Here is a 17,516-nt window from a genome sequence, read left to right as displayed (position 1 = left end):
ACTATGGCAACTCAATGTCTTCCTCAGCATGTTCTCCAAGTAAAAATGTTTTGACACCTGACAATTGCTGTCATGTTGTTCTTATTAAGTTATATTATTGCTGTGGAATGCAATGATCTTTTCCTTCCACGGACAATGTAGGGTGAAGCTTCTTCAGTGCATTCCTTCTCACTCGTGTCTTAACACTAACTTTACCTGCAGTAATGCACATGAAGGGGCTCTGGTCTGAAGTGAAAGCAGGAATGTGTTTCTCCCTGTATGAATATATCCACTGGATTTCTAAGTTCAGCGGGCTAAGAGTATGACCAACCCGGTCATAATTTCTGTCAATTAAGTCAATAAACCGTAAGTCTATCTATACATATATCGGTTTAAGGAAACGGTTTAAAATCAATTTTGTATAAATAACAACTTAAGTCCAGATCAGAGAACAAATCGATTACCTTTTGAAAGGGTAAATGGTAAGTTGCAGGTATGTAACGTATTATTCGTGTTAAAGGAACAATCATTTGATAAGCACCGGTTGCGTTTTGTAAAGCAGAGATAGCAGGTATTTGACGAGTCTGCTACCCTACAGCTAACAGAGCTGTCCTTCATCCTAACTGCATTTAAAATACATTCAGCGCGGTAGAAGGTTATCTTTTAGTCTGTAAATAAACACTAAACGTGGATTGCAAAGACACTGACTGGACTACACCTGATTCGTGTCCAGCTTTGTTAAATTGGTCGTCATTCAATTATCGCACCCACTCCTTGTTTTTGCCAGGAGAACTTTTAAAACACTTCAGTCCGCAAAAAGCGAGACTGTGCAAACGCAGAGAACGATGAGCGAGACGTGCGTCTCGTTTCTCACCGTTATCGAAGACAAAAGGGCTCATTTCGAGTTCGTGTTAGATTAGCTCTGCGTTCCTACACCTTCTAAGCGTTTTGCATCGGTAGGACTGTGTATTTTTACAATGTGTGTTAACTTTAATGTGTAAAAAGCTGGCGCCGTATTTCACTAGGAAAATCGGCATCTAATACAAGCTCAAATTAACATACAGATATCCTTCCTCTCGTGTTTTTCCCCCTAATATTTTTGGCCTGCTTTGCTTTATAAAGACCTGTTTCTTTCCCCCAAATGCATGGTTTCTCCGTCTTCTCCCCGAAAGACCACGATGTCCTCCTCGCCGTCGCCGTCGCTGTCGGAGCTGCTAAGAAGTGGACTACAGATCTCCCCGCAGCCCCTCCTGTCCGCGGAGGACCCTTTCAACGACAACCTCGAAGTGTAAGGCGGCCGCCCGCGAGTTTCCACGCAGTGCGGGTCTTTATGAGGATGCTGGTTTATGTTTGCAGCGCTCCGACTTGCGAGGTAAGTCTCTGTAGTTCAGTTTCTCCCTTTGCTCCAGCGACCTGTTAGACGCGGCCGAGGATGACTGGCGCGAAGGCGGCGCCTGGAGTCCCCCGGGGCCGGAGCTGCGCAGGAAGATCGCCGCCCAGGTGGAGAGCTACCTGTCGGATGGGAATCTGGCGGAGGACGCCTTCCTCCTGAAACACGTCCAAAGAAACAGAATGGGTTACGTCAGCCTCAAGCTGCTCACCTCCTTTAAGAAGGCAAGACATACAGCTTTGTGGATGTGGTGAGCCGGCTATTCCTGCTTACCTGTTGAGGAAAGCTGGGTTCTTCAGCACCCTGAAACACAGGTTCTCAGTCCTGGGCCTGGAGGACTTTTTGCCGTTTTTATCTGCCAGCTGGGTCCTTAATCACCTGTGCTTATTGGTGTCTTTGTGTAGCTGTTGTGCTTGTTGGTTTAAACTTTTCTGCCTTGCTCATAAAGTAGTTTCTACCATATTTCTGACTATACAGCTCTTAATGGGTAATTGGTGGTGAATACACACAGGTGGGAATGACACTTTTTCCTTCCTCTTTGGTCCAGTTGGTTATACTTCAGCAGGCACACCTGACCAAGGGCAGTGCTGAAACTCGCTAAAAGGCCCAAAAGTAATGCTTATTTAAGTTGTTAAAATGTAACTAAAAGCACATTTTTTTACTGCTGTTGGGTAGAAACCTGAAAGGAGGTTTCAGAGGTTACTTCTGTCAGAGTCTCCCAGCTTAGTCTATTGCACTCCCCCACAGACGATTGCCAGGATCTATATAGCAGTTAAAGAGCTGGTTAGAACACACTTCTGCATTGACTGGACATGACGGGGCTGCATCACGAAGAGCCTTGTTCTAAAACGAATCTCCTGGTGCCCGTTTCCCGTCCTGCAGTCCTACTCGGGTAGCTTGAAGTTGGCAATTCAGAGATGCGACTTCAAACTGACACAAAGTTTTCGGCGTTTGCTCAGCCCACGTTCTTGCGATCGTTTTCACCAACGCTTCGGGGAGAAAGCACATCTTTCACCCTGGAAGCGTGTTCAAAAATCAAAACTCCCCCCCCCCCCCCGGTCTGTCCTGCAGATCCGGGAGCTGACGAGGGACTGGCGCACCACGCTGTACGCGGCCGGCTGCTCCGAGGCCCTGGAGGTCAACGAGGAAGGGACGAAGGTGCGTCGCCGGGCGCCCATCCCCGAGTCCCTGCTCTACACCCCCACCAGCAAGCTGCTCCTAGCCTGGAACCTGCTGGGCGAGGGCCAGGCTGAGGAGGCCTCGCTGGGCGGGGAGCAGCAGTGCCTCATGGAGACGGCCATGAAGCTGTTCGGGGCCCACGGCACCATCAGCTCCCTCCGCATCCTCAGGCCGGGCAAGGAGCTGCCCGCGGAGCTGAAGAAGTATGCCAAGAAACACTCGGAGCTGGGCCGCAGGGTGTGCGCCGTCGTGGAGTACGAGTACCTGGAAGGGGCGCGCAAGGCGTACGAGGCTCTGAGGGCGGAGCAGCTCTCGGCCGGCGGGAGGGGCGTAAGGGTGGCCCTCCTGGGCAGCAGGGGCACCCGCAAGACCTGCAGCACCCTGGACCAGGAGGAATCCGAAGACCCGGAGGAAGGGGGCGAGAAACCGTCCTGCAAGAGGCCCGCCAGGAAAGTCAAGAAGTTCCTGTGCTCCCTGGAGGATCCCTCGGTCTACAGCTCCTCGGAGTCGGACTTCGCCCCCGCCTCGCCCAGGCCGCTGCGCAGGGTCGCCCGCCCCCAGGCCCTCTACGGCAGCCCGCTCGCTGTGCCCAAGATGGCGCCCTCCTTCGGCCCGGAGCCCTTCGGCGGCGGCGGCGGCGGCAGCTTCGGGCCCAGCCCCCTGGGCAGCCCCCTCCTGCCTCGCAAGCTGTTTCCCAGCAGCCACATGCCCTCCCCCCTGGCCGTCCCTGAATGCGGTGGCAGTGGCAGTGGCAGTGGCAGCAGCCCCACGGCCTGCGGCGCCGGTGCCGACCGGTACAGGTGGCCGGCGGACTGCTCCCCGGACAGCGGCATCCTGGTCCACAGTCCCTGGGTGCAGCGCAGGAGAACCGCCGCGCAGGTCTTCTTCCCCGAAAAGCCCTCCCCTCTGTCGCCCCGCCTGGGCCGGCAGCCCCAAGTGCTGCTGGAGATCGTGCGCCAGCCTCAGGGCCCCGATGGCACCCGGGGCTTCTACAACTGCATCGGGAGGGGGAAGGTGCTGCTCCGACACTAGACAGGGGGGTCCCTCCGGGAGGATCTATTCCCAGGCGGCTCTGTGCCGTGCTAGTCTATTTCAAGGTGAACCACAAAAGGGTTGGGTGTTGGAAACTGTAAGCTTCAAACGTCTGGTTAAAGGCTGAATCGCTGACCGTACCAGCTTCAGGCTCACAGGAGGGTGATGTGACGTTTTCCTACACGTACTTTGTTTTTTCCAGAACGCCTGCTGTGGCTACAATTAGAACTCATGATGGCTGCAACAGTGTTGCCCTGAGGGAATGTAGTGAAGAGGGAGCTTCTGTGGTGCATACTGTTGTACATGCATTGTGTTTGGTACCTAATGTTGTATATGTATTAGATAAAATTAAGTAAAATATGAATAACTATTTTTGTACTGGAAATACTAATAAAGATGTTTGTACTTCCTTTCTTTGTATTGTATATGGTTCAGAATAAATTATTTTGCAGATTCACTATACAACTTCTGAAAGCTGGGTTAAAGCTCACAATCTGGTTTTGGAACTTGGAACTGTCTAAAAGGTATCTAACGTTCCTGGTAATTGCATTCTGACAAAGGTAGATGAAAGTAGAACTTTACCTTCAATCTCTCAACCAACCACGTTGGTGACATCCCAGTGTGTGAAGGGAAAATTCCCTGTTTTTTCCTCTGTGATGAGTGTTTAAGTTGTGTTAATATATTGTCAAATAGTCTTTTTTTTTTAAAGGAAAACCCCATTGTAGGTCAAACTGCAGTTTCTATTATCCGAAGGCACTCTGAAACACCATTGATTTGCACTTCATTAACATTCCAGGATCTTTCGGAGGTAAAAAGAAAACGCTTAACGCTTTTATACTTTTATTGAAGCTGTTATTCAGATACATGTGTATATACTGTAGCTTAAACATCCTTCTTCTAATTCTCTATTGGGGAATTTAATTTGATTATAGTCTGATAAGAATTGTGTTAACCAAAGTATGACGTTTCTAAAGATCTGTATCTAAGATGGAATAGAAAGATCTGTGTGAAGATGAAATCTGCTGTAATCCACTTACTGTTAGTCGGAACAAAACAGGAAGGAATAAAATTAACACATTTTTGGCATTTATTTTAAAAGGAAGAATAATTTTCATTCATGTACCTAATTATGTAGTCCTCTTATTGCTAGGATCTTTTATAAAGCACCTTCGACTGCTTAAGCTGAGTTCTACCATATAATTAATGCCTGACACTAAATGTAGTTCTGTCTCTTGCTGTCTAATAGAAGTCTTTGAGCAATTTAATGTAAACTAATGTCTCTGACTTAAGGCAAATGCGATATTGAAACGCGTATACAGTCATCTAAGTTTTGGGAGCAGTAAGTACACAAGTAAACATTTACATTCTTCCTGGTTAATCTCTTCTGTTTGAAGAGCCTTGTATACATAATGTAATATAACAACTATTCCATGTAACTTACTGAATATAGTACATTTAACAAAACAGAAGCTGTATCCGAAGTGAAATCTAACAGTGTAAATAAGGTTTAAATAACTGAATGTATTCAAGCTGTGGTCAGCACAGCAAGACCCAAGTTGCTGTATTAGTATCCTGATGCATAGCAGAATTAATATCTCAGAAGATATTTTTTCTTGAAAGTCAGTTATCAAGAGCAGAAGCTTCCTGGCATTTATTTGAAGACCTCTGTATGATTTAGAAGTCTTGAAGTCTCAAAGTTCAAAGTGGTTCTGAAAACCCATACCTTAGGCCGTATTGAGAGTTGGTTTCTTGTAAAAAACAATCTCTAAAGTGAATATAAATAGAGGCTTCACAGCTGTTTTGTTCTGATTAAGAAATTGCCCGTCTCACAACAAGAGGCTAGAGGATTTTAACATACCTATGCAGCAGAAATACAAAACCAGACATTTCCCCATCAACACCCCCAAACACTTCCTTCACCGCCTGTCTTCAAACAGTGAAGATGTATTTTATTTTCCTATACACGAGCATACTACACTACCCAGGGCACCAGGCTGAAGATTTACAACCAGCTCTGCAAAAACAAGTCGGAAGTTTGCACATCGACACTGATGCTTTGAATAAAAAACACCTTAAGGATATAAATGAGTGCAAATCCTGAATTGCCTTAAATCTGTGAGCAGCCTAACTCCTTTTGAAAGAAAACATCCATCCATTTTCTAACAGCTTGAACTGATAGAGGGCAATGGGTAGGATACATCCTGCGTTGGACACCAGTCTAGTGCAGGGCACACACAGACAGACACACACGCTCATACCAGGGCCAATTTTCTCAGAAGCCAATTAACCTGCCAGTCCTTGGTGCATCTGGAGGAAACCCACACAGAGAACATACGAACTCCATGCAGAAAGCACCCCAAAAACTTAACCCAGGGCCCCACCATACGAGGTAGCAAATCTACTGTACTGCCCAACAAAAAACATATACAATTTAAACTGACCCTATGTTGTGCACTGAAAGCTGCCTAATATAGTCACAAGATCCTCCAGCACTTTTGCATTACAGTGCCATTCGACAAGAGGAAGGTACAGGCATCAGGCAGCTGACACCTCACTTTACCTTCTGGGTGGAAAATACAGACAACATTGGTTTTGTATTGAAGAGCCCAAGGTACAGCTGAAAGCAGACAAACAGGCTTTGAGTATTAAGATAAACAATAATGAGGAAACCACCAGAACGAAAAGAGACAATAGGGTTTGCCTCTTCCTATCCCATTTGATAAAAAAAGAGATGAAATAAGAGATTAATGGCCACGTGCGTGGTTTTTCATGTACATAATTACATTCCTTTTACCATTTATTTAACTGCTGAAAACAACTGAGCACATCTAAGATCTCTTGAAAATCTATTTTATTTTTGCATAGACTATGCTTCACTGAAGCAACATGACAATCAAAGCTCGCACACAAATTTCCTACAAAGCCCACAGGCGGGCGCACAGAAAACTCGAGTTCCGGCAAAGCCCGAAAAAAAGCCACTGCAGGCAACACGGGGACTGGTTCGACCTCATTTGCAGCTGTAAAATTAAAAATGGAAAAAAAAAGAAAAAACACACCATACACATAGCAGTAAGGAAATGCCCCTTCACCAATTTATGTTACAAATGCTCCAAGTTTTATTAAGATGGACTGCACATTTAAGCAGAACAAATATTGAGATCCTCCTTGTAAATTGCTTCCTACAGTGTCATCTTGAGCCAGCCCAGTTTCTCTTCCAAGTGATGAACCTTCCATTTTTTTTTTAAAATGAGGCACTGGATATTTCAACTTCAGAAGCAAAATCAATTTCCTAATCTTCATTATCCCCTCTCTGCCGCGCAACTCTCCCAAGACCAGGGACCCCATCTCTAACAAACTCAGGAATTTCTGTCTGTTCCCTGAGGACTCTGTGATCCCTCAGGAGACAACTACTGCCCTCCCCTCACCAATTTCAGAAATATACGATAACACTGTGCAGCATTTGCCACAGGAAATCAAGGATGAACTTACAAGGCACCAGCTAGTTTAACAAGGAAAGAGATGAGAGGCCCAGAAGGGTACTCTGACGTTTGTACTTCATGTAACCTAGAATCTACTCATATTGAAGGTTCTTAATAACATTAATAGAAAAAAAGATGTTCGATCAGTCTTTTCTTTCCTATTTCCTTGCCCGTACAGGACACATAAAAGTGACCAAGTGACTGAAAGTGACTTCTGCCAAGTGGCACAGGGCTAATGCTCTGACCACTGGGAAGGATTTATCTAATATTATGTAGCCTCCATTTCTGCTTACATTCATCATCCTGTGGTGTATGTTAGCACCTAGAGTAAAGCTGTCAATTATAGCTTACAGCGATCGGTGGGTAAAAATACAGTATACATTTCTTGAGCAGTTTCCCTTTTCTTTCAAAATATTGATTCTAAATAAAGTCACAGTACCCTAAATACATACTGTATAGAAGTGCATCGATCTGTGGGAAGCAATGGAACAAGAAGAGGTTAATGCCACAGTAAAAATGAAAAAAAAACCCTAATGTTTGAGCCTTGTTCAAAGACCTTCCACACCTGAAGAAGACTGAACAGACAAAAACTTGCTTTCTACTCTTCAGCATGGAATCAGTTTCTGCTACTTCCTCCAACAATATATATATATTTAAATCCTACTGCCTTTTTCATTTTCATCGTTCTGTCTATGCCAGGGTGCCGTGTCCTAATAACAAAGAAACAGCTGTTCACACCGCTAAGATTGACTTCCTCTGTGCAAAAAGGCAGAATGTGAAGCTGTAAAACCGTGCATCTGCTGTAGCACTGTGATCAGAGGAGAATAATATTCATACCCATAATTCAATGCACCTGCTCTCAATGCCCACTACAATCCTGAAGGGTGTTATTTCTAAATAAAGTGTGTGAGAGCATCTATATTACATTTAATTATTCGCTCCAAATATACATCCAGGATTTTCCAAAACAGGTGAAAATAACTAATTGTCATAAAAATATATATTGATTATATATGTATCGCAATTTCAGAAAAAGCATTGTTAAAAAAGTCACTAAATAAAAAGCCGACTTGCCGAAATTAAATATTTCCCTAAAGTTGAATGCCTTATAATTATATTAAACATAATCCCTCAAAAAAACTACCAAAACAAGACTGATGCCACTGGAAATCAATGTACTATATCAGTGCCGTGTTGCACATGGACATCTTTGTCAGTGATGTAATTTAAGCACGGGAATTCGAAACCTGGTGAACGCATTATCATCCGTCACCACTGCTGATTCCAGTTTTTCACGCCTGTTCAGCTTTATCGTGGATCTCTCGAACTTCTGACAAACCTGAGAGGCAGGAATCCACGTCAGACATGCCACAAAGCTCCCTGGGCAGATGAGGACCGCTGCCCCAGCGGAGATCTCTGCCATCGGTGTGCGGCTCCTTTTGTAACGACGATCAAAGCAGATCACGGGGATTAAGAAAAGCCTGGAATAAAACTGAAATAGAAATAGAATGCGATGGCCTGGCCTGAGCTTAATGACATTGCTCGTCAGCAAAACCGACACCAGTGTAATGAGATCCAAGCCTCTGCAGTTCCTTCTCTTGCTCTTCGGATCGGAAGAGATCGCAAACAAGGAGGCCCAGAGCTGCAGTGACGATGGATTATTTTTCCCCAGTTTGTACTTGCGATCCGCCAGTTTGAATCTCCTCTCTCTGTAGAAATGCAGGCTCAAAGGGTGCTTCGCACTGTCCAATCTGGTGTCGACACAACATTCCTGACTGGGCCACCTGGGAGCACAGAGCTGGACAGCTTGGTTGGGGGGCACATAGAGGCCTCAGCCGCCTGCTCTTCGCCCGAACCAGCACTTTAATCTGACCTGGGACGGGCGACACAGCTCACGCTTCCAAGACACTCTCACAAGAGTCGGCCCCCCGGCGCAAGAGCCACCCAGGGAGCAGAACGATCAGGGCCAGCTGTCACCTTCTTAGCAGGTGCCTTCCCTTAATATGCCGTCCCAGGTTCCCAGCAGGTCTTGCAGTCTTGTCCCATGTCCCCCTGCAGGACTACCCTGCAGCTAGCTCTTTGACTATAAAATTGTTGTGGGGTTAAAAACTATCCAGCAACAGAGGTAAAGGGTGGAGCCACACCTTAAGCAGCTCTGATGAAGGCCTTTGGTCTGGTTCCTCTGCTCGTCCCAATCACTCTTGTCTCAGTTCGTCTCCTTAAGGTATACCGGGTCGGGCTTTGGATCGGGCCCTGGTTTGGCAGGGCAGGCTAGAGGTCTGGGGCCAGCAGTCTTGACTATACGGTCGTGCCGAACATCGTCTCCTCCAGGTCTTGCTCGTCCATGTCGTCCTCGCTGAGGGAGAAGTCCCTGTGGTTGGCCATCCGCTCGGGGCTGCAGTTGATCTCCCCGTCCGCCAGCGGGGGGCTCCTGGCCGCCTCGCCGAGCCCCGCGACGGGCCCCAGCCTCTCGGCCTCGGCCATGTGCGCGAGCATGTTGTCCAGCAGGGGGCGGCTCTTGCAGATGTTGTCCAGCAGCCGGCAGCGGTGTCTGAGCTGCCCGATCAGAGCGTCCTTCTCCTTCACGAGGTTCTGGAACCTCTGGATGGTCTCCTCGGACTTGCACAGCTTCTCGTGCAGGAAACCAATCTCCCTGTGAGAAACACAAGCGACGCGGGCGGTCAGTCCCCCGCACGGGCATCGCCCATCCAGCTCACTACTAAACCAGCAATCTCTGACAACCCGTCAAAAAATGTCTTTGGAAAAAACAAATCACCAGCCCTGAAGGACAAGGGTTACTCAAACAGATTTCTTGCTTAATTGATCAACTAGTCACAGCTGTTTCCAATTTCAGGAAACAGGTGTATGGGCTGGCCCTCAAGTCCTGCTGAACTGGAGCTCTCCAGGACCAGGGCTGGTGGGAGACTCCCACCCAATTATTAAAATGATTTGCTTAGCAGATGCCCACAGCAGGTGAATTAGAGTTCAGCCTGCACTTCAAAAGCATAGTGTGAATTCAACCCCATTAGTAAACAGAAAGCACTGCCTTGAAATCAAATCTATGGTGTCATTTGCACTCCACTTTATTAAAGAATTTTAAAAAACCACTTGGAATGTGTGGAAATACAAAAATCCCAGCTATTCAGTGTTAATTTAGATCCTTAAACAGGGCGTTTCTGACCTGTGTTGCCTTAATAGTCAAAAGAACATACATGCAGTAAATCAAAACTGAAGTATCAATACTGTAAGTGTAATGATGAACGGTTTATGAAATACTACTTATAATACTTAATAGTTATTAACTAGTGCAAAAAAGGTTTTCTTACACCAATAACTCCAAACGCCTAGAATAACTTCCATGTAACAGAGTAGTCAACTTATGCCTTCTGCACACACTAAATTATCATCTATAAATGCCAACAAATATTGAACTCCTCGGAGGGTCTGTGGTATATCAGCGACGACAAACTGACCATCAGGCTGGCAAAGGGAGATGGACTTCGGGACACGATACACAGAGAAACCTGTGCGGCCACTGTGGGAGACACAGGGGCGAACCTGTACTATTCCAGGAGCGATTACAGCCCAGGGGAGTATCTGCTGTATCTCCAGGGTTAGTGGCCACGGACTGATGGTCTATGTGCAAAAAAGCGCGGAGTGGATTCAAGCAGATAGTGGCTTCGAAATGTTAGAGGTTAACGTCTACTTAAAAGCTGAAAAACGACCAATTTCACAAGGCAGCAGGCTGCAGGGTTACGCTGGAGTGAGGCGAAGTGTCAGCTTTTCTGGTAGGAGGGGGAACAGCTTATTACGCTGCAGAAGTGGAAAGATGAGTTGTACAGAGCTTGCACAGAAAGGACGGTTGGCCCTTGTGCATTAGAAATGAACCAATTAACACATTTCATTGCTCAAATACGAACCGTGATCCCTGACGTACTCGGCTTCACAAATCTAAAACACGATCTTGGAGAAACGAGTTCTGAACAACGTAACGTTTAAACAAGATGGAGAACTTTTCGAATTTCGCGGCGGGGGAGACAGAGACGTTCTGATCATCATCATCATTATCGCCACCGACCTTCTGTGGTGAGGGAGAGAAGCGACAAGCTAACGACCGCTGTCCTACCTCTCCTTGGCCTCCCTGATTTCCTGAGTGGCGGCCCGGAGCTGCTCGTCTTTCCGGATCAGGCTCTCCGCCTGCTCCCGCACCGTGTTCTCCGCCGCCTCCAGCCGCCTCTCCAGCTCCGACACCCGCCTGTGCACCGCGGCCAGGTGCGCATTGGCCTCCTTGATTTGGACCGGGGACGGCAAGGACATGGCATTCACGCACCGGACGTCTTTAGTGGAGGGCACCCCCACAAAATTTACAACGCCAAAGCCTCCGTTTCGCTGTCTTGAGCCCAAGTATTCCTGAGCCTCCAGCCTCTGGACACAGACAGCCTGCACCCAAGTGCCCTCGCTCAGCCTGTCCTCCTGGAGTGAAAGCTCTTCTTATCTCATCCCCAAAGACTCGCTGGGCTCCTGGGACAGCTCAGGTTATAATATTGCACGGACTCCTGCAGGATGCAGGTGGAGATCTGCGTGCAAACCGCATAGGTTGCTATACAGGTGGAAAAAGCGCATAACATTTACTGGAGGCTCTCCTAGTAACAGTCCAAGACGCACTAAGAAACGACCCAGGTCTGTTCAAATCACAGGCACACTGAATTGCAAAACTGCACCTGTCTTCTGTTACAAGAAGACTGCATTATCCCTGATTAGCCACGTTTATTAGGTTCTGCAGAAGTAAGGCGTATCGTCACCGTCATCCTTGCGAGGAACTCACTACACGGCTGCGAATCTTTTTTTTCAAGCATCCAAGTAGTTGGCGATTAACTTTGCAGGAGTCCCAACTTGCCCTAACTTCTCCTGCTGTAACCTGTGGATCTCGCGGCGACTCCGGAACCAGAAGCAGTCGCGTTCCTGCTGCGTGAGGTGGGAGACGGCCTCTTCTGCGCCTGTGCGAAGCGCGGTCGGGACGGAGTTAAAACACCGCGCATGTCGCTTGGGTCTCCTGCCTAATTTCATTAACCGCGTCCTCACGATGCTGGAGTCTTTAAACCTCCACAATCTTTTAGCCCTAGGATGTCTGAAACCGTTGTCCTATTCTTAGCAACGGTCTAAATCTGTAAAACTAACAGCAGCCATGACTCCTTTCCCCTCCCCTTCCTATCTCCATATACAAGATATTTAAAAAAGTTTGATTTTCCTGGACAGCAACAAATAATAATAAAAAAAAGATTCATTAACGAATTGTGGTTAATCCAGATTCCTTACCATTCAAAAACTGTGCATTAAAACCTATGCATGTTATAGCCAGTCTTCAATCGGACAGAATAATAGCGACGCCCTTTTAAAAACTTTTTTTTTCTTACATGTCACAACTTCCTAAGCAAGTCTGGGTATTAAAAGCCGTTTAGGCAGATTTCTGACTGTGTGCATGGTTTTAGGGCTTTGTGTCTAGATTAGGCGGATGCATATGTTGTGGCGGTTGCTGAGACAGATGGGGGAGAAACTAATCTCCCGGTTTATCGCTTAATACCCTTGTTTCTTGGATTGGCAGCACAGTCGGTCTGCTCGGATCCGGAGCTGTTCGCGCGCAGATCCCCGACTCTCTGCTTGCTCGCACGCGTCTCGCAGGGGAGATCGGATCCGATCAAAAACGATCGATCGGTCATATCGCTCCTCCCGCTGGCAGCCACCATGGTGGCGGGGGGTGTTCAATATTATTTAATTTATTTAGGTGATGCCTTAATCCAGAGCCTTACACATCTAGATCCATTTTATACAACCGACCGTCTTAGAAGTTCAGTACGTGGGTCAAGGGCACCAACAGCAGCGTCCCACCCGCGATTTAAACCCACGGCTCTTCTTTGTCAACTCCAGAGCTCATCGACCTCCGAATAGTAGCATTTCAGCTTGATTCGGCTAGAATCCCTGCCTAGTTCTCCAATTTAAATGGCAAAAGAAATATTATTTTTGCAAAACAAATACTTCCAAGACTGCATTTAATGTTCACTTTTCGGCTAATATATTCTCAACGCCATTTGTCCGACAGCAGTGTGGCATTGCAATAAATCCGCGACTGGTTTATCTCCATGAACACGTTCTACACAGAACGTACAAACTCCAAACGTTGGTAAATTCTGGTGTAAAATGCAACAGAAAAAAAATCATCTCTTGTGTTACTTTACAAGAAATTATTACCTTGACAGGAGAACATCTTCGGCTTCAGGCAATCTTACACGCCTAAGAAAGCGCTTGCTTACAGTAAATGGGCAAAGTCCTCAGAAGACAGCCCTCTTTCTTTTAATCATCTCTTTACTTTTATGGCGTCGTTTTTTAGACTTCTTGAGTGGGATACACAAATATGCCTTATAAAAAGTTACGTTTGGCTATTCCGTAGACAGTATAATTTTACTGTAGTCTATGCAACTGCACCATAAGAAATGCAATACGGTGTAAAATAAGAAGTCATCGGAATGGGTTATTTTTCTTTTAAATTGAGCTTTATTCAATCGTGTATCAGTTTGCAGATTAAAGCCACAAGCAGGCAAGTTTATTGTTTAGTGACAGCTTGAAAATGTAATATAATTTAGATGGTAAAAATTGTAATAAATCATACGTTTCGTAAAAATAGCATATAATTATTAAACAACCAATAAAACACGAGATGTTTCCAGTAATGATCATACTAAGCGAACATGGCACAATGTAATGTTTTTTTTCATCAAAATGTCAAAGATTTATAGCACAAGATATTTTCATTAACTCAAGGAATAACTTCAAAATGATATGTATATTTAAGATCGCACTTAGCACCATCAACGGAATAAGTAAAATGTAAAAAATATACAATACACATTTTGTGCATGTACAGTAGGGTTTTAATAATAGTTACGTATTCAACGTCGCTTTGTAGATCTGTGCGCTCTGAGCGGCGCTCCCCCTGGTGGATAGCCTAGGTTTCTGTTCTTGCCGTGTAACCCCGAGCTGCTAATAAAGTTGTTGTGGGAACCTCTGGCATTGTGAAGTCTCGCGATAGTTGGTGTCCTGGTGCCCTTGTTCGTGGATCCAAAATGGGTTACTGGGACCTGCAGGACGGCAAGGATTGTGTCCAGAAAACATGGATCACTACTAAACTGAGCGCTGCCTTGGGTGAGCTGGGCATGTCACGGAAGCAGTAACCGTGCTTTGAAATGGTGTTTCTCGAAACAGCGGTACGGGGGTGGGAAAGATAAGACTTTATGGAGGTGGCCTAGCTTGAACCTGGAATCATTATAAACTAGAGATGAAGCGTCTTTTGAGTAACGAGAGAGTTAACAATTGTATTTTCCTTTGTTAAAAAATGTTTTCATGACCCACTAAGCATTATTTAAGGTTATTTTCACAAAAGTAACCTGTCACTCTTGCAGGTTGTATGGTTCTCTTCTTTAACCACTGACAGAGGCAGTTATCACATCTTTAGTTACATGGCACTCATTTCCCGCAGTTAACTTATATACGGGAAACGATGATGTGGGGCTGATGACAGAAAGGCTTGTTGAATATCAAGGACCGTACCAGATGTGAATTTTATTTTTTTTAGCAGATGTGAAACATGACGGTATACAGAATTGCTTTAGAAGTGAATAAATTCACTTCTGTTAATGTTCTTGCTGTTTAATGAGCCCATATCATTAGAAAAGTCAATAGCAGAGCAATTCTTATTTACAGTGATGATCTAGAGAGTCCCTGTCTGTACAGCAGCGCATCTCCTGCAGAAATTTCAGCGTTTGCTCAAGAGCTCAGCAGCAGAAGCGCGTCCTGCTTTACTGTGCGGTTGTCGGGTTGGTGTAGCTGTAGTTAACTGTTGTGGAGATAACTGTTGTATGGTGCTGTTTTTATTTTAGGCCTGGTTGGTTCAGCTTATCACATAATAGCATTTCAGCCTGATTCTGTTATCAAGGCACTAGAGAGAGCAACAGCTGCGACAGTCACAATGGGTAAGTGCTTCCTTTCTACTCCTTCTTGCCTGGGATTAGGTGCTGAATTTGGAAAAGGCCACATGTGAATAATTATGCTGCTTTCCGGATTATACAGTAGTGCTACTACACTGTCATTATAGGTATAGGATTGCCATGTGTGGTCTGTTTTGGGTGCTTTAAATAATATCAATTTCTTAAATTGTATAGCACTTTTCTGGACACTCCACTCAAAGTGCTTTACAGGTAATAGGGTCTCCACTCCACCACCACCACTGGATGATGTGACGGCAGCCAGTGTGCATCAGTCCGCTCACCACACACCAGCTCTCAGTGGGGAGGAGAGCAGAGTGATGAAGCCAGTGCAGAGATGGGGGTTATTAGGAGGCCATGATGGGTAAAGGCCCGGGGGAACTTTGGCCAGGACACCGGGGTTAATTAAATAACGGTTCTAGGCTGGAATGTAGAAGGCAGGCATTCCCTTGCAACATTCCTGATTCCAGGCCCCTTTCCCCCTGCAGCTTCTCTGGGCGCGATCTTCGGCATGACCACCTGTTTGAGCGCACAGGTCAGGGAGAAGCCGGACGATCCGCTCAACTACTTCATTGGCGGCTGCGCTTCCGGGATCTTTCTCGGAACCCGGAGTGAGTTGATTGGTCTCTTCAGGCCCAAGGGAGGAAGCTGGACAAGTGCACTGCAACTCATTTTGGCCCCTTGCTTTTCTTCGACTATCCAGTATATCCAGCTACTGAGCTTAAAAAGAGCAAGTAAAGGCTTATTCCAGGCTGAAAAGAGAGGAAAAGAAACATTGTTTTGGCCGTGGAGCCTTCTTCTTGTGTTTCTTTTCTTCTCTTTTCAGCCTGGAATAAGCCTTTACTTGTTCCTTTGCAGCCTACGCATGCTGACACAGCTAGCTAATTGAACTGTTTAAAAAGAGCCTATTTAGCCTAGTTTCCCTGGTTATGTGGCTTATTGATTATAGGACGTGCCATTGAAAGTCAGTGTATTATATATCTTTTAAGCCTGGTGAATTTAAAATGCATCAGATTCATGTTCATGATCCTTACTGGCTGGTTTTTGGTGTGTGCTTGCAACATTTTTGCACCATAGGTCTTTCAAATGTGGCTGAAAAACTGCTCTTACACATGGTTGTGCATTGTAAGATTGGAACACCAAACTCACAATAATGGCAGATCACATTGCGGGGATAATAATCCTTTTCTCTTCACTTTTATGTGAATCTGCAGCTCACAGTTACATGACGGGAACGACAGCCTGCCTGGGACTGGGCACGTTGGCGGCGTTCACCAAGATCGGAAAGATGGAAGGCTGGAAGATAGCAGGCCCACCAGAGCTGTAAATGCACTGAAATGTAAATCAATGAACATTACTGTTAAATAAATGTATTTAAACAAAGAGTTCTTGTGTTATAAGGTGGTGGTAATTTGTTAAAAGTGTTGCCTTATAATGATATAATGTTGATAATAAGATTTTTATTTTTTAATAATAACAGTACTCGGTTAAACTAAAAGTAACGTTTTTAGTTTGTACGTGCATTCATAGTTATACAATGGAGCAAACAGTGTTACAGGGTACATATGTTTTATTGAAACCCCTGGTAGTGGTAAAGTTGCTGTTTGGTAGAGCTGCCAGATGAGGGCAGTATGACTACATCATGAATGAGCAGTTCCACTGCCTGTGGGCTTAGCAGAGGATACCCTTAACTTGACATACAAGGAGGGGGTTTAACATTTCTGAAAAGGTCTGCTGACAACAGACACATGGGCTCGGGGGAAGAGCAGGCCTTTGGCAGCTTTCTTGGTGTAACCAAAGCTTTATCGAACTCTGAGAAACAAGCTTCAAAAAGCTTTGCACAGCTATAAACGTTGTGATTAAAATGCCACAATGCTGCATTTCCACAGATAGGTCCTTGGCAAAACCATCCAGTTTCTCTAGGGGCTCCTTCACCACAATGCAGAGTTTTTAAAGTGAACGGGTCAAAAATCTCGAGAGCTGATGGAGATGACCTTGCTGTGAGAACGCCCTGCGTGTATGAAGATGACCAGCTGTCCACACTGCTGCTTTTTGAGAAAGACTTGGCAGTTGATGGATTACCCCATCAATGGGGAATGTGTGGAAGAGAGATTGGGCTGAGAGTAATATTACGATATAGTTTACTTGGATTACAAACTGTACCGTGAACTTGGCTACACACATGGGAATTTCATCAGTAAGACTTAAAATCCCCTAAGTTCAGAAGAAAACCTATAGTGGATCTAATGCCTACAGAATGGGAGTCTGAATTCCACCACACTGGCATGGTTGATCAGAGTCTTTCATTGTGGCAGCTGTCCATCGTTCTTTGCAGCTGAGATATGTGTGGTGCTGGAAAGTCATGTCTGGTGTGCTGTAAACAAACAAATCCTCTCAAACCATCTTGCATGTTTCTTCATG

General features: G+C 45.6%; 3 protein-coding genes across 3 annotated transcripts; 2 read left to right on the top strand and 1 right to left on the bottom strand.

Annotated features, from left to right (window-relative positions):
• The first annotated feature begins 1,157 nt into the window (after positions 1-1,157).
• On the top strand, positions 1,158-3,580 carry larp6b (La ribonucleoprotein 6, translational regulator b). Its single transcript, XM_088907327.1, has 3 exons — positions 1,158-1,267; positions 1,389-1,593; positions 2,441-3,580. Exons 1-3 carry the CDS (start codon positions 1,158-1,160, stop codon positions 3,578-3,580), a joined length of 1,455 nt encoding a protein of 484 aa, XP_088763453.1.
• A 2,834-nt stretch (positions 3,581-6,414) lies between these two features.
• Positions 6,415-12,005, bottom strand: vmac (vimentin type intermediate filament associated coiled-coil protein). The gene is made up of 2 exons (XM_088907897.1): positions 11,186-12,005; positions 6,415-9,712 (listed from the first exon to the last, which is right to left on the bottom strand). Exons 1-2 carry the CDS (start codon positions 11,374-11,376, stop codon positions 9,358-9,360), a joined length of 546 nt encoding a protein of 181 aa, XP_088764023.1. The 5' UTR covers positions 11,377-12,005; the 3' UTR covers positions 6,415-9,357.
• Positions 12,006-14,122: 2,117 nt separating this feature from the next.
• On the top strand, positions 14,123-16,478 carry ndufa11 (NADH:ubiquinone oxidoreductase subunit A11). Its single transcript, XM_088907649.1, has 4 exons — positions 14,123-14,256; positions 14,991-15,083; positions 15,584-15,706; positions 16,310-16,478. The coding sequence occupies exons 1-4, from the start codon at positions 14,178-14,180 to the stop codon at positions 16,420-16,422; spliced, it is 408 nt and encodes a 135-aa protein (XP_088763775.1). The 5' UTR covers positions 14,123-14,177; the 3' UTR covers positions 16,423-16,478.
• Positions 16,479-17,516: the final 1,038 nt, after the last annotated feature.

Source organism: Atractosteus spatula, chromosome 28 (genome assembly GCF_055471065.1).
Source record: "Atractosteus spatula isolate fAtrSpa1 chromosome 28, fAtrSpa1.hap1, whole genome shotgun sequence".
NCBI lineage: Eukaryota > Metazoa > Chordata > Actinopteri > Semionotiformes > Lepisosteidae > Atractosteus > Atractosteus spatula.
This window is presented reverse-complemented; position numbering and strand designations above follow the sequence as displayed.